The following is a 21,725-nucleotide window of genomic DNA, read 5'->3' as shown; positions in this document are numbered from 1 at the left end:
ATTGTTTGCACTTGCTGTCCGCTGTGTCTGTTTGTAGTGTGCTCATCTTCTCTTTAGGAGGCACTGGGATTGAACGTGTGACCTCCCGTGTGGGAGGCAGGTGCCCAATGGCCTGAGCCACCTCCACCCGCCCACATTCATTCCACCATCTTTCTACCCTTTCAATTACCCTTTCTGAGAGTTTTCACTTCTACACTCTCCTCAAAGCTTCCTTCTATCATCTTGTCTTTTCTGGCTGCAGAACTACCTTTAGTATTTCCTGCAGAGCTGGATACTTGTTTAAGAACTCTCTTAGTTTCTATGTATTTGTGAATATCTTAAGCTCACCATCATATCTGAAGGACAGTTTTGCTGGATAAAGAATTCTTGGGCAGCGGACTTGGCCCAGTGGTTAGGGCGTCCGTCTACCACATGGGAGGTCCACGGTTCAAACCCTGGGCCTCCTTGACCCGTGTAGAGCTGGCCCATGTGCACTGCTAATGTGCACAAGGAGTGCCATGCCACGCAGGGGTGTCCCCCGCATAGGGGAGCCCCATGCGCAAGGAGTGCACCCCATAAGGAGAGCCGCCCAGCGCGAAAGAAAAGTGCAGTCTGCCCAGGAATGGCCCACATGGAGAGCTGACACAGCAAGATGACGCAACAAAAAGAAACATATATTCCCATGCTGCTGACGACAACAGAAGTGGACAAAGAAGAAGACACAGCCAACAGACAGAGAACAGACAACCGGGGTGGGGACGGGGGGAAGGAGAGAGAAATAAATCTTTAAAAAAAAAAAAAAAAAAAGAATTCTTGGCTGGCATTTTTTTCTTTCAGTACCTTAGTTATATCATACTACCATCTTCTCACTTCTATGGCTTCTAAAGAGAAACCCATGCTAAGTCTTACCGGACATGTATGTGGTGTTTCTCTTCTCCCTTACCACTTTCAGAATTTCCTCTTTATCTTTAGCATTTGGCACTCAGAATATTATGTATCTTGGGGTAGGTCAATTTGGGTTTATTCTAATTGGAGTATGCTGTGCTTTTTGAACATGAATATTCATGGCGTTCAAGAGACTTGAAAAATTTTCAGCCATTATTTCCTCAAAAATGCCTCTTTTCCCTTCTCTTCTCTTTTTAGAACTCCAGTATCAGGTATATGGGTATGCTTCATGCTATAATTCAATTCCCTGAGCCTCTGTTCAATTTTTCCATTCTTCTCTCACTCTCTTTTCAATTTCAACTGTTCTTTCCTCTACATCACTATTTCTTCTGTAATCTCAAATCTGTTCTGTGCGTTTACTGTATTTTTTAAAAAGGATTGCAATATTGGGTTTTTTTTTAAGATTTATTTTTTATTTATTTGTCTCCCCTTCCCTCCCCTGCTTCCCCCAACCGTCTGCTCTGTGTCCGTTTGCTGTGTGTTCTTCTGTGTCCACTTGCATTCGTGTCAGTGGCACCAGGAATCTGTGTCTCTTTTTGTTGCATCATCTTGCTGCGTCAGCTCTCCGTGTGTGCAGCGCCACTCCTGGGCAGGCTGCGCTTTTATCACACAGGGCAGATCTCCTTGAGAGGCACACTCCCTGTGCATGGGGCTCCCCTATGTGGGGGACACCCCTGAGTGGCACGGCACTCCTTGCGTGCATCAGCACTGCACATGGGCCTGCTCACCACACAGGTCAGGAGGCCCTGGGTTTGAACCCTGGACATCCCATATGGTAGGCAAATGCTCTATCAGTTGAACCAAATCTGCTTCCCCTTTTATTCTGTTTTTTCATTTCAACTTATTGTGCCTTTTATTTCCATAAGCTCTGTTATTTTTCTATCCGAGGTAACAGATTTTTCTTTGTGCTCACCCAGTGTCTTCTTAATGTCTTTTATTTACTTAGCCATGTCGTCCTTCAACTCCACAATTTGTTTTAGGAGATTAGTATGAACCTCATTGATTAGCTATTTCAAGTCCTATGTCTCATCTGGAGCTTTGATTTGTTCCTTAGCCTGAATCACAGCTTCTTTTTTCTTAGTATGGCTTGTAATTTTTTGCTGTTGTCTATACATCTGATTCTGATGTTGAGTTTACTCTGATGTTCAGTTTCTCTCTCTTGCCTAGGGATTTAATGTAAAATAGCTAGGGCAGGGCGAGATGGCATCTCTCCTGCAGAGGACTGGCTGAGTGGGGATGGAATCCTGCCGAAGCGGGAGGTTTTGGGAACCTACAAAGCAGGAGGTGTCTGGACGTCGATCTGGAGAGACTGCGACAAAAGTGATACTTGCTCAAGGTAATACTGCAGGTATCTAACACTGAAGCTGGAATCTGTGGGAGGGCAAAACCCTTCCCCTAGGGCTGAGGGTTGCAGTGTTCCCTGAAAACCACCGGTCACAGGGCGGCGTTCCCAAACCCCTTGTTCCCCAGGAGCGCAATCCCCAGGCCTGTGTTTCCTGAGCACCGCATTCCCCTTGGCCCACATTCCCCAGACCCACTACTCCAAGCCTGCATTCCTGAAGCCCAGCACTCGCTGAACTCCGCAGTTTTAGACTAGCTCCAGGAGTGGGAGGGTTTTGGTGGGGGGTGCAGAGGGGTTGGAGGAGTGCAGGTTCAATTTTCTGGTCCCCCCTTTTTTCGATCTTGGAGGAGCATGCCAGCTGGCTTGGGGAGAGCCTAGGAAGAAAGGAGAGGCAAAACTGCTGAGAGCCCGATTTACCTAAATGCCCTGGGATAGGAAACTTGGTCTGGGAGAAGGTGGTGGAGTCAGAAAATTACCTAGCCCCCCCGTAGCACACCTAAGGGAGAGGGACAGTAGGACGTGCTTTGCAGGCTTCCAACAGCATATTTAGGATGCTTGGCAAGGGGTGGGTGCTCTCTCTCAAGAAACTAAGGGTCATTATTTTCTGTAGTGAGTTGGTTCACCAGGGTCCCATTTGAATCTCTGAGGGGAGCTCTCACACAACCTTCCTGCTGCCCTGGGAGAAAAGGAAGTGAAGAAGAGAAAGTGGGAAGGTCAGACTCCTAAGAAGTTTATTGAACTGCAAAGAGGATTCCTTGCTTGAGGTCTTATCTGTTTTTTTTTTGTTGATTTTCCTGTTTTCCCTTCCTCTTTATCCACCCATGGCCCCTTTTTCTTTTTCTTTTTTTCCTTGATTGCTTTTTCTCCCCCCTTTTTTTTCTTTCTCCTTTTTTCTTTTTTTATATTAGGTGCTGCAGACAGTGTTTCTTATTTGCTGAGCTTCCTCATCCTCAATTTCCTCTTTTCTGTGTGTACCGATTTTGGCTACCAATGCAATCCCCTTTCCTTTACATCTTTCTATCCTCCATCATCTATTGTTTCTCTTACATTCTACCTCTCTTTGGCCTGCAATTTTTCTGATTCTATTTCTAATACCTCTATTCTATTTTCTATCTTTTATTCACTCGTTATATTATTGTCCTTTCTTTTCTCTTTCCCTCACTCCTGACCACACTGGCATTTTAATTCATACTGTATTCTTCCCCATAATTAGTTTACCATCTCTCTGTAGGTACATCATTTATTTACTGTTATAACTCTATACAGCTTACATGAGTTTAAAATCCATTTTCCTAGATCTCACATGGTTCTCTGCTAACATTTACTATCAATACTACTACTATATTTTTTCTTTTCTTACCCCTTTTGCTTTCCCTGGCCTTAATATTTTCCTTCAAGGGAACTTAGACAACAATAAGGAAGTAGAAGAAGAAGAACAAAGTGTCAAAGAGAAGACTTAACACGCACACAAAAACAACACCTAAGTAAACTCCAAGACTAGATGGAGAAGCTAATCAAATGAATAAACCCATCAAGATAAAATAATGTCCAGACAGCAACAAAAAATTACAAGCCATACCAATAATCAGGAAAACATGGCCCAATACAATGAACAAACTAAAAACCAGGAAGAGGAGCAGAAAATAGAACAACTAATCAAAGTTCTCAAAACATATATCATAGGCCAATTTAATGAAGTGAACGAGGAGATTAAGGATATTAAGAAAACACTTGGAAAGCATACAGAAGAAATTGTAATCATACACAAAAAGATAATGGAGATGATGATGATGAACAGCACAATCAAAGAAATAAAAAATACACTCTCAGCAAATTACAGAAGATTTGAAGAAGCAGAGAAAGAATCAGTGATGTGGAAGACAGTACATCTGAAGTCAAAGATAGTTGACTTGATCAATAAAAAGATAGAAAAAATCCTGCAGGGACTTGGGACCTGAATAACAACACAAAAAGCACAAATATATGCATTATGGGCATCCCAGAAGGAGAAGAGAAGGGAAAGGGGACAGATGGGTGTTGGATTAATTAATAGTTGAAAACTTCCTAAACCTAATGAGGGAGATGGATGTACATGTTCAGGAAGCACAACATACCCCAAACAGCATAAATCCCAAAAGGCCTACCCCAAGACCTATACTTGTCAAATTATCCAATGCTCAAGACAAAGAGAAAATACTAAAAGCAGCAAGAGGCTCCATAATATTAAGTGCTGATTTCTCATCTGAAACCATGGAGGCAAGAAGGCAGTAGTATGAAATAGTCAAGGTATTAAAAGAAAAGAATCTCCAACCTAGAATACTCTATCCAGCAAAGATAGCATTCAAAAATGATAGAGAGTTCAAAATATTCATAGTTAACCAAAAACTGAGAGAGTATGCCAACAAGAACCCTGCCCTTCAAGAAATACTTAAGGAAGTTCTGCAGGAAGAAAGAAAAAAACAGGAGAGACAGAGTTGGAGGAGAGTGTAAGAACAACTAAAAAGACAAAAAGAAAAACAAAAAACATATGACAAACACAAATCCAAACAAAATATGGCTAATGTAAGTAATTCCTTGAAAGGAATAACACTGAAATGTCAATGGGTGAAACTCACCTGTTAAAGAGACACAGACTGGAAGAATGGATAAGGAAATATGACCCATCTATATGCTCTCTACAAGAAACACATCTTAGACCCAGGGATTCAAGGAGGTTGGAAGTGAACAGCTGGAAAACAATCTTACAGGCAAACAAAAAAGAAAAAAGTGCAGCAGCGCTCCAAAATGTATTCACCAAATGCAATGAATGTGTCACAATAATGAGGGAGGTTGTTGATGTGGCAGAATTGGGGGCTGGGGTGTGGGGAATGTGGGAACCTCTTATATTTTTTAATGTAACATTTCTTGTGATTTATTTATCTTTTTTAAAAAAGACAATTTAATTTAAAAAATATAGGGAAGTGTATTTGGCACAATGGATAGGGCGTCCGTCTACCACATGGGAGGTCCGCGGTTCAAACCCTGGGCCTCCTTGACCCTTGTAGAGCTGGCCCACGCGCAGTGCTGATGCGCGCAAGGAGTGCCGTGCGACGCAGGGGTGTCCCCGTGTCGGGGAGCCCCATGCGCAAGGAGTGCACCCCATAAGGAGAGCCACACAGCGCAAAAGAAAGTTCAGCCTGCCCAGGAATGGCGCCACACATACGGAGAGATGACACAACAAAAAGAAACACAAATTCCGAGCCTCTGACAACAACAAAAGCGGACAAAGAGAACATGCAGCAAATAGACACAGAGAACAGATAACTGGGGTTGGGCGGGGGGCCGAAGGGTAGAGAAATAAAAATAAATAAATCTTTAAAAATAATAATAATAAAATATTAAAAAAATAAACACTTCAATTTTAAAAAAATGTTAAGTAGCTATGTGCTACCACTCTTCTTTGACTCTTGGTTCAACTTGTTCTAGATACTTAGGATTGCCCCCGTTTAACTGCTCAAACAAGGACTAAGGACCCAGTAATGGGGTGCAGGCCAGTTTCCAAGGGCCGTGTAGAGGCGGGCAGTTTAAGTACCTGATTGCCTCTTTTATTTATTTATTATTATTCCCTTTACATGCACTCTTCTGGTCTGCAAGCAGATGGCGCTCTTAGGCAGAGCTCTCAGCTCAGAACCCAGGTGCTAGGGGGTGGAATGCATTCAGTGTAACTCTGAGGTGGGTGATGCAGAAGCAATGTCCTCAGGGCTGGCCAACCCACACAAACAAACCTTCTCCAGAGCTGTTCTCCTCCCTTGGCCCGCAGCACCCTCCCTTCCTCTGCTTCCTCAGCAACCAGTCCAGAGCAGTAGAGAGGGTGTTTCAAAAGGCAAATTACCTTTAGCTCCCTGCTGGCTCACAGTACAATGTCATAGCCCCACATGGCCTGGAAGTGTGCAAGAGATCCAACACAGCAGACCAAGTACACTAACCAAAGTCTGAATTTGCTGTAGGCTGTGTCCCTCCCTCTCCCCTTTCTTGAGGAAGAGGACTGCTGCAATCCCCTCAGTCCACAGCTGCTGCGTCCATAGCCGCTGCACTCCACAGACTGCTCTATGCTCCGCCGAGTGTGGGGAGATGGACAGCAGCTGCTGCTGCTGCAGCTTTTACTTAAGGGATTTTTCCCACCAGCTAAGACTCCTTTCCTTCACCCCTCTCTCTTCTGGATGGTGTCTCACCTTCCTTTGGTGTCCTGAGCCTCTGAGCAGCCCTCCATACAGTCTCCACCTGTCCTCTATTTTTTCTGGGTGAGAAGAGATCCCTCTGCCTCTCTAATCCATTGGCCCAGAAGTCCACCATATATATTCATTCTAAATCCTCAATTTCTCAAACTCTCAAAAGAATGTTAAAAAGTTGGTAACTTCTTCCCACTTAAAGTACATGCTTCACTTAGCTTTTGGCACTCTATATCTCCAGATTTCCTTTCATGTCCATGGCAATTCCCTTGGGGTCCTCTCCTCCACTCAAATATCAACCACTAAGAATTCCTCAGGGCTTAGTCTTTTCACCCTCCCAAGGCAGTCAAATCAATTAATACCTATGTGTCAACAACTCCTAGTTTTTCAATCCCTAACTCAAATTGTCCTCTGGGTTATACTCTATACCTAAATGCCTACTTGCCACCTCCACTTTGCTTTCCTACAGGCTTCTCTTAACATTTAAAAATTGACTGCATGACTCCTCAGGCCCAATCTGCTCCACCTCTCTAACGATTTTCATTCCTGCTGCTCATGCAATAACTTAGGAGTGATCCTTTTCATGTTTCACAACTGTCACATCCAATTCTGTTGATGTGATGGCTCTACTAAATGTATTTTGAATCTATTCACTTCTCTCCAGCATCAATGTAACCAACTAACCAATCATCACCTCTCATTTGCATTACTGAAATTGGCTCTAAAAAAGTCCTCCTGCTGTAATTTTTGCTCTCCTACAATCCATTTTCTACTCTATAGTCCAAGTTATTTTTAATGTAATCAATTTCCTTCTCCTGTTTAAAACCTTCAATAGCTTCAATTGCACTCAGAGAGAATGATGAACTCCCTAAGGTGACATATCTGCTTTCCTTTCTAATTCTCCTTCATCACTCATCCTTTCATATTCAATAGCCCCACGCTGAAATACATTTAGTTGTCTACAGATACCATGATCTCTTTCCTCTGAAATTATACACCTGCTATTTCCCAAATCTAAGTCATTTTAACCCTATTCTTAGGCTAACTCACTCTTGCTCATATTTCCACTCTTGACCTAAGCATCACTTTCTCCAGGAAATATTCCCTAATATTTGCAAATATGCACTGGTACTCTCTCCTATATATTATCATAACAGCTTGCTTTCCCACATCATAAGACTTATCTCCCTAGCCTTTTATTCATGATGTAACTGTAGGTTTCACTCAAGACACAGATCATGCCTCTCTTATTCACTATTCTATCCCCATATTGGAAAGTGCTAAAAAAAAAAACTTAATGAATTAATAAATGCAGACTAAACTACTATACTGTTTAGTGCTTATTAGCTACCATTGAGGGAATAAGCCAATATTTTAACAGTGAGGAACAATGTGCAAATCCCCTCTTATTTTCTGATGTTCTTTCTAATCCACTTTTTACCCTTAAAAAAGAAAAAACACAATCTGATAATACAGACCAAAGGATAAAAGTGGTCATTTGAAAATGTCATCCATACATACACCAGGGAAATTAGAGAACAGTGACATTAATACCTCTGGCTTAAAAACAGATTAAAAATTTTTCTTTTAATGCCATTCTTATTTATAATTAACTGGGTTCCTACTCAAATTGCTTCACTTCAAATGTCACAATATACTCACATATATGACATAATGAAGAAAAAAAACATGATGGTAAAAGAACAGGGAAGTGGACTTGGCCCAATGGACAGAGAATCAGCCTACCACATGGGAGGTCTGTGGTTCAAACCCCAGGCTTCCTTGATCCGTGTGGAGCTGGCCCTTGCACAGTGCTGATGCGCACAAGGAGTGCAGTGCCACACAGGGGTGTCTCCCCTGTAGGGGAGCCCCACGCACACAAGGAGTGAGCCCCGTAAGGAGAGCCGCCCAGCGCAAAAGTGCAGTCTGCTCAAGAATGGCGCCGCACACACGGAGAGCTGACACAACAAGATGACGCAACAAAAGGAAACGCAATTCCCACTGCCGCTGATAAAGATAGAAGCGGTCACAGAAGAACACATAGCAAACGGACACACAGAGCAGACAACGGGGGGGGGGTGGAATAGATTGTAAAAATTTTTTTTAAAAAACATAGCATTGCAGAGAAAGTCATACAAATACCAGGATTTCCCATACTGACTTATTAAAATGTTACTTCAATGAAAAATATCTTAAACATATTACTCAGAAGCATTTTCATCAAGTATAACCTAGAAGTAAGTCTGCAAACCATGAAATCAGAAAACCATGAATTCCCCTCTGGTTACCTATGCAGAATTAGGTATAATACAAGCAATATCAAGTATGGAAATCAACTTTGAGAACACAACTCACTGTAAGTTTGGAACTAAACGTACTTTCCCAAATACAGTTGTTTAGGTTTCCAGACTAGACTGCAATAATCTGTTTAATTTTAGTTCTGATTTAAGTTCTTATATATTGCTCCCCAAGTCAGCTTCAGAAATATATTATCTGTTTCAGTTAGTCAAGGTAATTTCCAGCTGCAGTACCTTTGGCTACAGAGAATCAGCAGGCACTCCCCAGAAGTGCCTTTACAGAGAGGGAGAATGAAAGTATAAGGAATCTTCTATAAAGTAACATGTAAAGAAGGAGGATCCTACCAAAGGGTATGAATCCCTTCTTAATTAACAATTACAAATAATACTATATGATTTTGTATGAGGAGCTCATGCCATATTTTTAAGTTCATTTAGCAAAACTGCCTAATGTGTCATATCAAACACAATTATTTAAAATCTCCAAAAGGAAATTACAAGAATAATAATAATAGCAACTACTATACAAACATACATAGGTACTCTGAATATTTTGTGCCTCTAAGTCCTTACAACTATTCTACAAAACAGATATGATGGAAGCAGATATGGTTCAAACAACTGAGCTCCCATTTACCACATGGGAGGTCCCGGGTTTGGTTTCCAATGCTTCCTAAAGAAGACAGCAAGCTGACGCAACAGGCAAGCACAGTGAGGTGACGCATCAAGATGATGCAACAAGAGACACAGGGAGGAAAAGCATAATGTGAGAAACAACAAAGCAGGGAGTGGAGGTGGCTCAAGTGATTAGATGCCTCCCTCCCACATGGGAGGTCACGGGTTTGTCTCCTGGTGCCTTCTAAACAAAAAGGAAGACAGACACAGCAAGTGCTAAACATCGAAGGGGTAGGGAGAAATAAATATATAAAATAAATCTTAAAAAAAAAGAAATTGATATTACACTATTATCCACATCCTAAACATAGGAAATAGGTAAATCACAGCTCACACAGCTGGGACTCCACTACCAGTCAGTGACTCCAAAGCTTGTGCTCTCTTCCCCTCCACTACTTGGCTCTTTCTGCTAACACTGACCTAAGGAGATATCTGAGAAAGGCACTGAAGTTCAAAGAAATAGTGGTCATTTTCTGGAGACCAAACAGCAGTATCTAACTCTGGAGAAAATTTAGAAATTTAAACCAGTGTGCTATAAAACATCTTATGCCTTTTAAGTGTTCATAACAAGGTTGTATGATATATAGACTAGGAGACAGCAGGTTTCATTATTGATGTTAACAAAGCCATAAAGCTCTAACCCTAGGAGCCATAGGAATAGTGACAAAGAGAAGGTTGTAAGTTCTGCTTTGCAACAGTAATGTGCCTGAAATCCTAACCTTTGGCCAGACAGATCTTACCCTACGGCACCTCTGCTCAGACACTCAAGAGTGTAGTAATACTAAACATTTTGCCCATGACTGAACATGGTCTTTTTGGAGAAAAATTTTGCAAGAACCAAAGCCACATTTTATCTTTTTTTTAGGTCATAGCTTACCTTTATTTATAGCAAACAGCTCCGCAGTGTCACCCAAAATTTCCAACTTTCGGTAAATGATGAGACCAACCTATAGGGCAGAAAAAAAGAATAGAATATTAAAGGAAACCAAAATTAAACTATTTGTCCCATCTTCAGAAAAATGCAAAAGAATGATTTCCAAATCACCCAAAAAGCTGAATTCATTCTATCATAGCATGCAAACATCTACACGCCTTCATTTAACCACCATGCCTATTGTGTTAATTGAGGAAGTATAAAGTATACAAATCAAATAGCTTATAAATGGAATCTACCAAATTACCACCAAGTAAGAGAATCTGTTTTGACTACAAAAACCCACACTTCCCCATATTTCACTGACTCAGCTGAAAATGTCTGGATGAACAGGACTCCTCCCAGGTATTATTAAAAAGAACAATCAAGTCACACTGGCTTTTCATGAAAAATACTACAGAACTTGTGCTAGTTTTACAACAAGTTTTGTGATTTTTAAAATATAACATAAAGGAAAATTATTACTCTATTTCCCTGACCAAATACATGGATATTTTTCTGATTGCAAGCCAAAGGAGTTTCTATACCTAATATGCAAAAAGAGAAACAAGAATGTTCATCTACGAATATATTAATGAATTAGGGAAAAAGAAACCCACCAGGGTTTAGATGAAGATAAGAACAAATTTCACTATGTACAGGCATGTTAAATATGAAAATGTAACTAAATACAGCAACAGAAAGCTAAATATGTAGGTAATTTTTCTAAATTCTCACCATATATATTTTTAAAGATAAAAATGGGAATTAAGTCCAGTTTCAATACAGAAAATATCTTGTAATTATTTTTAGCCTCAAGTTGCTAACAAATCAAATAAATCATCAATACCATTTATGCATGCTAGGGTTTTTTTTAGGCTTTCATGATTTCAGAACTAACTTTTTTTATAAGCAAAATTGGGTATTTTGACTTTACAACATTGAAAATAGCACAAATGATCTGTTGATTGGTACTTGCTAATTAATAGTGAGAATTAAGTGTCACTAAGCTCTTCCTAAGTATTTTTAATGCCAAACTTAAAATACCTACATATACCATTTAAAATACTTTTAAAAACACACATAAAAATAAATAAATACTTTAGTTGTGATTGTCACACTAATACATTAAAATTTTTCTAGAAGAATTCATGATAAGATTTTAGAAATTACGTAACAGACTAAAGATCTTTAAGTACATACATAAGCATCTGTGGCTGCATACAGTTTCTGGTCCTCAGTAAGAGGAAAATTACTCCAGTTGCTACAGCGGATAGACTTGTCTTTCAGAAGTTGTTTCCTGAAGAGGTATTTAACCAGACCATTAAGGCTCCAGGTTTCTGCACTTTCCAGCTAAAAGTAATTTTAAAAATCAACATAATAAAAATCATGTCTTTCTACTTTTCACATGTTCCTAAACCCTGCCAAATATTCATGTCACAAATAAAATCAGAAACATTACACCACAATATAACCCAAAGATATTCCTCAATTAATGTGCTGCCACTAAAAACGTCTATTGCAATACACATTATAAGAATTTAATTCTGGAACTTCCAATGAAGGTATTAAAATTCTTTGTAAAACTATTGTTCACCAAGTTGAATAGGTTAATAGGCTTTCTACTTCCCAACCAAATGAATAGTTGGCTAAATATGGGAATTTAATATAATTACTACATTAATAAAACATGTGAAATATGGGTAATGGAAGTAATGGTAAAACTTCCACTAAGAACATTATACCACAAGAACTGCATTATGCTCTTTCTAAAAAAAAAGTTAGATTTAAGAAGTGAACTTAAAATACAATATTTAATATATGCAAGTACCAAGATTTGGGGCTAAATCAATTGTATGCCAACTCAACGGATTAGGAGAAGGTTTTCATTATAGAGCACTCATCTGGAACTTCTTTAGTGTTACAAAATCATCTTAAAGCTTAAATTATTTAAAATCTAACATTCACATAGAAGGAACGTTCTGTGAAACACAAAATTATCTTGTTTATGAAAAAAATGTATGTATCATTTCAACCTTTTCATTGGCAACATCTTTCAGCTCCACAAAACCCTTCAATTTGATGTTGAAGTCACGCAGAAGTTTCCACTGATCTCCTTCAATTCCTACACCTGCTTTTTTAATTGCTTCATTTTCAAGCAACATTTTTAATCCCTGGGGAAAAACTAGAACATTTTATTGTTACTTCAACAGGTTCAATCAAGTATGATGGATTCACTTTCTACTTCTGACATATTGAATGTTTATATTTAAATCTGTATTTATGTCACATTCAGAAACACATTTACCTTGAATATTTCCTTTCCTACCTAAAGCAAAAAGTCCTGACTGATAAAAAAAAGGAAAAACATTTTTTTCCTGCTAATACTAACGGTATATTCCTGGTCATTTAGCCCCTCTAAACTTCAGTTTTCTCCTCTCTAAAACAGGAATAATATCACTCCCACATGCCAAACAGGGACACTGTGAAAATTAAATAAAAGGGGGGATGGGAATGACCAAGGAAGAACTTATAAATACTTAAATAAATGTAAGATAAAGAGAACTAATGAAAGAGCTTAATTTTATAAAACGGAAAAAGGTGACATAATACAATTATCAACCATAAAAAGATGAAACAAAGAAAAGAGATACCAACCTGACATAGAAGAAATGTGAAACAAATAACATTTGCTCTCTGACACACACAACTGTATTAGTGCAACTCTGCCTCGTGTTCCTTTATTGTATATTGGAGGCCATTCCATGTCAAATCCTATCACATCTCCATCAGATACACTCATGCTAAAGGGGGAAAATGGTCTAAATTAATTGCATTAAAACTTTACTGCATAACTAAAGACATTATTCAAAAAGTTAAAATACAAGCCACAAACTGGTAGAAAATATGTGATACATATAACCAGTAATTAATAGTCAGAAAACATTTTTAAATTCCTTGACAAATCAATAAGAAAACGTCAAATAACCTAGTCAAAAAGTAGGAGGAAAAATTGGCAGGCCATTCCCAAAAAGAAATGGCCAATAAATTCAAATAAATATGTGAAGATAGTAAATCTCATTAGAAATCAGGGGAATGCAAATTAAAATAAATCTACCATTTCACATCTCTCTAACTGACAAAATTAAAGTCTCACAAGGGCTAACAAGGATAATTATCAGTATACTAGTAAACATATAAATTGGGAAAAACTTTGACAACACCTAGTCGAAGATACCTAAACTATATGACCTGGCAATTTTTTTAATTAATATATGAAACTCTCATATGTACACAAAGACATAGACATGTTTAAGAATGTTCATTGAGTTGAATATAGACTTGCCATGAGACCAGGCAATACCACTTGTTGCGTATATAGCCAGAAGAACTGAGAGCAGGACACAAATAGGTATCTGCACACTGATGTTCACAGCAGCATTATTCATGATTGCCAAAAATTTGCAACAACCCAGGTGTCCATCAACTAATGAATGAATAAATTGTGGAGCTTACACATGATGGAATATTATGCAGGGGTAAGAACAAATGAAGTCGTGAAACATATGACAACATGGGTAAATGTGGAGGGCATTTTGTTGAGTGAAGGAAGCCAGACAAAAAAGGACAAATACTGTACGACTACCCTATTATGAACTAAATATATTATGTGAAATAAGAATATGAGTAGAATTGCATATATAAGACCATTATTCTTTGAAGCTAAACAAATATAAGTTAACAGTACAAAATGTAAATATCAGAAAAAAAAATTATACTAAGTGAAGGAGACCAGACACAGAGCACTATATATTGTATCATACAATACAATATGATTTATATAAAATGTAAATATAAATCAATTTATAAAGATAGGAGATTAGAGGTTATGCAGGCCTGAGAAAGGAATGCTAAGAGATGTGGAGTCTTTCTTTTCAGTGTAATGATATCATTCTAAAATTTTTGAGATGAAGAATATACAACATTGTGATTATAATAAAAGCCACTGATTTACACTTTGGATAGAATAATCAGAAACAGTAGCTATGTAGAGAGATTGAGAGGAGAGGAATTTTCTTGTTTGTCTGTTTTTGGTTAATTATTAGTATTATTGAAATAATGAAAATGCTCTAATAATGACTGAAGTGATGAATGCACAACTACGTGATTATACCAAATACCACTGACTGCACACTTGGGATTAATTTTACATTTATTAATATATATCAATAAAATTGATTTGCTAAAAATGAAAAAAAGAATGTTCATTGTGACACTGTTAAGTCTTATCCAATTTTATGTTACTTCCACTATCATCCCACACTGTTAATATGCATTTCCCGGTATATCCCCCAATTTCTGTCTGTAGAGATTAGAAAAAGCAAGCAGTTCTTTTGGAGTGTGGCACACCTCCTCATTGGGTCACACTTCGTGTCTCATCTGTAGGGGCTGGAACTTTCTCTAGTTAGAGGTTTAGAAGCAAAGAGGAGCGATGAAGGCAAGTCCTGAGGAGAATTAGGAGTGTCTGACAAGTTGACTGCCTCAGGGGATTCCCTTACAGTTTCATACGGGAAAGTAGGGATAATCTTCAGACAGTGGTAGAAGGGGCTGCTTCCTCAGAGGAGGCTAATATAGATTTATCTGGCAAAGCAGGGTTAACCTTCACACGTGGAGGTGGAAAGGCTGCATCTACTGGCAAAGATGACTGACTCAGCAGAATTTAGGGATTTAATGACTAACTTTATCACAATCTGCATATATGTCCCCATTTCAATTTTGAGGATCCCACTCTTTCCCAACAAAAGCCCTCACTTTAATAGCTGACACCCTGCATGGTTGGGAACTCAATTTGCAATGTAATTCAGCTAACTTGCACAGAATAACTTTTAAATGAAGTACTAAATCATTTCTAAAATTCTTTTTAAGGATCATGTACTGAAATTGTTGTACACTAAATATAACAGAGCCTATCACAATCTTTATTTGATATTACTATGTTGGTATTTTTAAATATAAAGATGCATAACCTGGTACCAAAGTCAGACAAAGCAAACAAAAACATCAAAGGAAAACTACAGCCCAATATTGCTTATGAAGATTTAGGAATAAATTTAACCAAGGAGGTGAGAGACTTGTACTTTGAAAGCTACAAAACTGGCTGAAAAAAATAAAGATGACCTAAAGAAATGGAAAGACATCCCATGTGCATGAACTGGTTTGCAATCTTAGTATTACTGGGTAGCAACACTTCCCAAAGTGATCGACAGACTGAATACAAACCCTTTCAAAATCACAATGGCCTTTTTTGCAGAAATGGAAAAGCTGATCCTCAAATTCACATGGGATTGCAAGGAATCACAAATAGCCAAAACAGAATTTTAAAAGGAAGACAAACTTAGAGGACTCATACTTCCTCATTTCAAAACTTATTACAAAGCAAGAGTAATCAAAACAGCAGGGTACTAGCATAAGGACAAATTTAAAACCAATGGAAAAGAATTGAGTCCAAAAATAAAACCATACATCTGTGGCCAACTGATTTTCAACCAAGGTTTCCGCAAGTCCACTTCATGGGGAAAGAAGAGACTCTTCAACAAATGGTGCTGGGACAACTAGATATCCACAGACAAAAAAATGAAACTGGTCCTTTACCTCACATCACTTAATAAAATTAGCTCAAAATGGATCAACAGTACATACATGTTCATAGCAGCACTATTCAAAGTAGCCAAAAGGTTGAAATAGCCCAAATGTCCAGCAGTGGATGAATGAACAAACCAATTATGCTATCTACATACAATGGAATATTATTCAGTCATTAAAAGAGTGAAATACTGGTACATTTGATCCTCAAAAATATTATGCTAACTGAATGAAATCAGACAAACAAAAAATCATATTTTGTATGATTCCATTTATATGAAATACCAAGAATAAGTAAATCCATAGAAGACAGAAAGCAGACTGGTAAGTTACCAACAGATGGAGGGAGGGGTGATGGAGAAAAACTGCTTAAAAGGTACAAGGTTTTCTTTTGGACTGAAGAAAATGTTTTGGAACTAGATAGAAGTGGTAGTTGCATAGCACCATGAATACAATAAATGACACTTAATTGTTCACTTCAAAATGGTTAAGTTTGTGTTATGGTAGTATCACTTCAAAATGGTTAAGTTTGTGTTATGATAGTATCACTTCAATAATCAAATCAAATATTTTAAAAATTAAAAATATATCAGTGAACTAAATTTAAAACCAAAACTATAAAGTACTTAAAGGAAAATGTAAATTTTCACAGTCATGAATTTGGCAATAGATTCTTATATAAACACCAAAAGCATGAGAAATTAAAGAAAACTGAACTTCATCAAAATGAAAAACTTCTGCACATCATAGGTCATCATCAAGAAAGTGAAAAGACAACAACAGAGTGGGAGAAAAAATTTGCTGGGAAGCAGATTTGGCCCAACAGACAGGGAATCCACCTACCACATGGGAGGTCCAAGGTTCAAACCCAGGGCCTCCTGACCCATGTGATGAGCTAGCCCATGCAAAGTGCTGATGCACGCAAGGAGGACTGTGCCATGCAGGAGCACGCTCCACATAGAGGAGCCCCACGTGCAAGGAGTGTGCCCTATAAGGAGAGCCACCCAGCACAAAAAAAAAAAAAAAAGTGCAGCTTGCCCAGGAATGGCACCGCACGCATGGAGAGCTGATCCAGCAAGATGATGCAACAAAAATGAGACACAGATTCCGGGTGCTGCTGACACAAGCGGACACAGAAGAACACACAGCGAATGAACACAGAGAGCAAACAATTGGTGGATGGGGTGAGGAAGGCGAGAGAAATAAATAAATAAATCTTTTTAAAAATTTGCAAATCATATTTCTAATAAGGGTGTAGTATCAAGAACAAATAAGAACTCTTACAAGTAAATCACAAAAGGCAAGCAATCCATTCAAAAACAGGCAAAGGAACTGAATAAATATTTCTCCAGAGAAGATATACAAATGGCCAAAAACTACATAAAAGGTGTGCAACATCATTAGTCATTAGGAAATGTAAATCAAAATCACAGGTTACCTCTTCATATGAACCCACCATGGAGGCCATTATTTTTTAAAGTAAATAAATAAATAACAAGTGTTGACAAGTATGTGGAGAAACTGGAAGCTGCACATTACAGGTGGGAATGTAAAATGGTACAATCACTGTGGAAAACAGTTTGGCAATTCCTCAAAAAGTTAAACACAGAATTACTATATGATCCAGCAATTCCAATCTTAGGCATATACCCAAAAGAAATGAAACAGGTATTCAAACAAAAACTTGTACATGAATGTTCAGAGCAGCATTGTTCACAATAGCCAACAGGAGAAACAATCCAAATGTGTCCATTGACTGATAAAAGGGCAAACAAATTGTGGTATATATTTATAACGGAATATCAATCAGCCATAAAAAGGAAGAAAGCACTGATTTTTTGCTAAAATGGGGGTGAACCTCGAACACATTATGCTAACTGACAGAATCCAAACGCAAAAGATCACAGATTGCATAATTCCATTTATATGAAATATCCAGAAAAGGTAAACCCATAGAGACAGAAAGCAGATTTGTGGTTGCCAGGATCTGGGGAGACAGAAGAGGGAGTCGCTACTCAATGGATATAAAGTTTTCATATGGGGTGATAAAAATGTTTTGGAACTGGACAGAAGTAGTGGTTACACACAATATTGTGTATGTACAAAATGCCCCTGAATTGTGCACATTAAAATGGTGAATTTAGTTATGTGAATTTCACTTTAAGAAGAAAATTTAATAAATAAAAAATACATAAAGATGCATTTTGAGGTTGAATAATTGTTTTTATCCTTAAACTGGTGAAATACAAATAAGTTTAATATATAACATCTTAAGTACTGAACGCCAAAAAATTAAAGTAATAGAATGGCTTATGAATGACAAGCAGGTACATTGCAAATTTCATTTAGTGATTTTCATTTAAGTTTTTATTTTAAAATTAGAAGTTATCACTAATATTCTACATGTAGAAATAATTATTAACTAAACATAATACCTCAGTTGCACAATGCAGTATACTTATAAATATTACCAAAATAATTACTTCCTTTTATGGGTCCAAACTCAAATGACACTAAAAAATTCAAATCACTCACCTAATATCTTCTGATAGGAAAGAGCAATCACTAGCTTCATAACAGTACACAATAGATCCAGTGAATTCTAAAAAGGGAAGGTCATCTTCAAAAACACTCTTCTGAACAGATGCCTTGAATTAAATAAAATTCAGAAAAGGAACAAATAAAGTTCAAATTAAAACATGCACTGAAGCATTCAAATTACAGTTTTCAGTTTTATTGACTAATATTTTATAGACTAATGAAGTTACTATAGACAACGCAACAAATAAATTCATCCCATTGCAAAATTAGTCTTCCTAACAGGTTTATTTTCAAACTTCTAATCCTATTCTTTTTTTTTAAAGATTTACCTATTTATTTATTTCTCTCCTCTTCTCCCCACCCCCGCCCCGGTTGTCTGTTCTCTATGTCCACTCGCTGCGCCTTCCTCCCTGTCCGCTTCCGCTATCATCAGCGGCACAGGAATCTGTGTTTCTGTGTTTCTTTTTTGTTGCGTCATCTTGCTGCGTCCGCTCTCCCTGTGTGCAGCGCCACTCCTGGGCAGGCTGCACTTTCTTTCACACTGGGCGGTTCTCCCCACGGGGCATACCCCCTGCATGTGGGCCTCCCCCACGTGGGGGACAACCCTGTGTGGCAGGGCACTCCCTGCATGCATCATCGCTGCGCATAGGCCAGCTCCACACGGGTCAAGGAGTCCCGGGGGCCTGAACTGCATACCACCCATGTGGCAGATGGACGCTCAACCACTGGCCCAAGTCCGCTTCCCTCTAATCCTATTTTGATAAAGGCATTTATTTTGCTGATTAAGATAATTACATTAGTATTCTAGATGAAAACTCGATGATCTTAAATCTATAAGGGCTTAAACTGGCTTGACCATAAAAATGCACCACAGTAAAAAACTGCCTAAATTATTATCTCAATTGGAAAAGACTAGTAAAGTCAACAGGAACACTGGATAAAAGGGAAAGTATACAGTAAGAATTCTTATTTTATAAACCCTACAAAAACTTACTCCATAGATACACTCTTAGGTTACTGCCCCTTCTAACCCAAAAAAGGAGAGGCAAAAAATTAGGAAAATAAAAGGGAATTTCTTTAACTTTCTTAAATATACAAGATATACTTAGGAGCACTATAATAAACTTCACAATAAAGAATAAGTAAGGGGAACAGATGTGGCTCAAACAGTTGAGTGCCTGCTTCCCACATGGGAGGTCCCAGGTTTGGTTCCAAGTGCCTCCTAGAAAATGAAACAAAAACAAACACCAAGCCAAGCAAACTTAAAAAACCACGCAGAGATGCCCATGTGCATTGGCTTCCCACAAACAATTCCCCCCAGGTCTCCAGTATCTCAAAAAAAAAAGAGTAAATAGGCAAAGCACTAAGCACTAACCACATTTACGTGTGAGATTAAATATAAGATCATAACAGAGAAAGGGAGAAGTGAGGTCTCAATTTCTCATAGATTTACAGGGTGTGTTTTTATTTTCAAATGTATTAGTATCTTGTTTAATTAAGTACAAAAAATTGTTAATATCTATAAAATACATTTTTTCCAGGTCTAAAAGTTTTAAGTAACCCCTCACAAGTCATTTTATTCCTTATATTAAATTCATCCAAAGCTGCCTGGAAAGAAAAAACAGAGATTTTAGTTACAATATAAAATTCTTAGTGCTAGAAAGAAACTTAGAGATCATATAGCCCGCAGTTCTCAAATGTATTATACAAACATCAAACTAACCAAATGGCTGCTCTGAGAAGAGAAGGTTTTACCATCAGTTCCATTTGAGATATTACTGTCCCTGTGGAAGATTCTCACTACACATGACTATAGATATTCTATATTAAAGAAACTTAATTTTGTTTAACACACTTACCTTTATCTAACAAGCAAAAAGGACCCTTTTAAATCATATCTAGTAATACAGAATACATTTTGACTTAATGTCTTAATCCAACTCCTCTATCTTATGATGAAGCTGAAACCCAAATGACTTATCCCAGGTTATCATGTTACCACAGACACTATTAAACTAACAAAAGTAATCATTTAAAAAAATACTATATTAGATGAAAATCATTTTGATATGTCAATATCCATTCAACAACTAATTTCACACAACAGTCACTGTGACCTCAATAATGACGGGAAATTTACAAATAAAGGTTGGCTCATTATACAGTCAAATTTAAATGAAGTTTCCAACCTGAATGAGTAATTGATGAACAACATACCTTTCTTTCTCCTACAGCACATCTCTGATTCTGCACGGGCATCCATTCAGTAAGTTTCCGCTGCTGTGGAGTTGTTTCCAAATTCATCTTTAAAATGCCCTTGTTGCAAAATCAAAAAATCAATGACTTTGACAGCAAATACAACAGAATCTTTGAAGGATAACTTACATAGCTGTCCTATCTATATGACTAAAGAACCAAACATACATATTTAAAGTAATTTATGGCATCTAGACCCAAGTATGAGTTAGAAGAGCTGGAATCACAAAAGAAAAAGAAATAGATACAATATGCTAGATCTAGTGACTATACCTCTAGTTTTCCTTGCTTTAAAAAAAAAATGTGAGCCAGTTTAACTGAGTTTTTAGGTTCTAATAGATTCAAAACTCTACTGTTCTATGATTTCATACCCTCAAAGAATAGCCTTTATCTTAACAATACCTAGGTATATAAATTGTTATAAATTTTTCCAAATCTTTATCTTTCTACACACTTACCTAACCCAAAACCTAAGTAAAAGCAACTGAGGTATTATATTTGTTCACAAGTATACCTGAAGATGAATTTTGAAGACAAATAACAGTTTTTTAATATTAAGGAAGTTTTATTACACTCTTGGCTGAGTAAGTATAAAAGTTTCCCTAAGAATCCATCACTTAAATGATTTTATTTAAACCGTGTTACTACCCTAGAGAACTCATATCAATTTAAATCAAACTTCAAGTACAGATACAGAAAACACAATGAAGAGGAGAATCACGGCATATTTTTGTTAATGGTAAAACAACCCATATCCTCCTATGACTTACTAAAGTAGCTTGAAGTTTTTACCAGTTACCTCAAATTGCTAGTAAGAGTGGTAGTTTTGAATATACACCTGAGGATTCTCGTGATGAATTATAATGCTACTGTGAAAAATCACAGCAACTGTTTATGAGAGATAACCTGTTCTATTTGATTCTTAA

General features: G+C 37.6%; 1 protein-coding gene across 7 annotated transcripts in view; it reads right to left on the bottom strand.

The window, feature by feature from the left end:
* The window catches only part of WRN (WRN RecQ like helicase), a 186,284-nt gene that overhangs the window by 124,075 nt on the left and 40,484 nt on the right, over positions 1-21,725 (bottom strand). For 5 of the 7 annotated variants that reach the window (XR_011647751.1, XM_058290102.1, XM_058290105.1 and 2 more), the window contains exons 2-7: positions 20,761-20,859; positions 18,538-18,650; positions 13,018-13,163; positions 12,396-12,544; positions 11,563-11,712; positions 10,324-10,393 (exon numbers count right to left, since the gene is read on the bottom strand). Coding sequence is in view for 6 of the 7 variants with exons in the window: in XM_058290102.1 (XP_058146085.1) it covers positions 10,324-10,393; positions 11,563-11,712; positions 12,396-12,544; positions 13,018-13,163; positions 18,538-18,650; positions 20,761-20,847 (715 nt within the window). In the remaining variant the exon portion in view is untranslated. The remainder of the gene's footprint in view (positions 1-10,323; positions 10,394-11,562; positions 11,713-12,395; positions 12,545-13,017; positions 13,164-18,537; positions 18,651-20,760; positions 20,860-21,725) is intronic. The other 2 variants (XM_071212637.1, XM_058290107.2) reach the window with 1 other exon arrangement.

This window comes from Dasypus novemcinctus, chromosome 29, assembly GCF_030445035.2.
Source record: "Dasypus novemcinctus isolate mDasNov1 chromosome 29, mDasNov1.1.hap2, whole genome shotgun sequence".
In the NCBI taxonomy this organism is placed as follows: domain Eukaryota; kingdom Metazoa; phylum Chordata; class Mammalia; order Cingulata; family Dasypodidae; genus Dasypus; species Dasypus novemcinctus.
The sequence above is the reverse complement of the archived record's forward strand: the minus strand, read 5'-3'. Positions and strand labels throughout refer to the sequence as shown.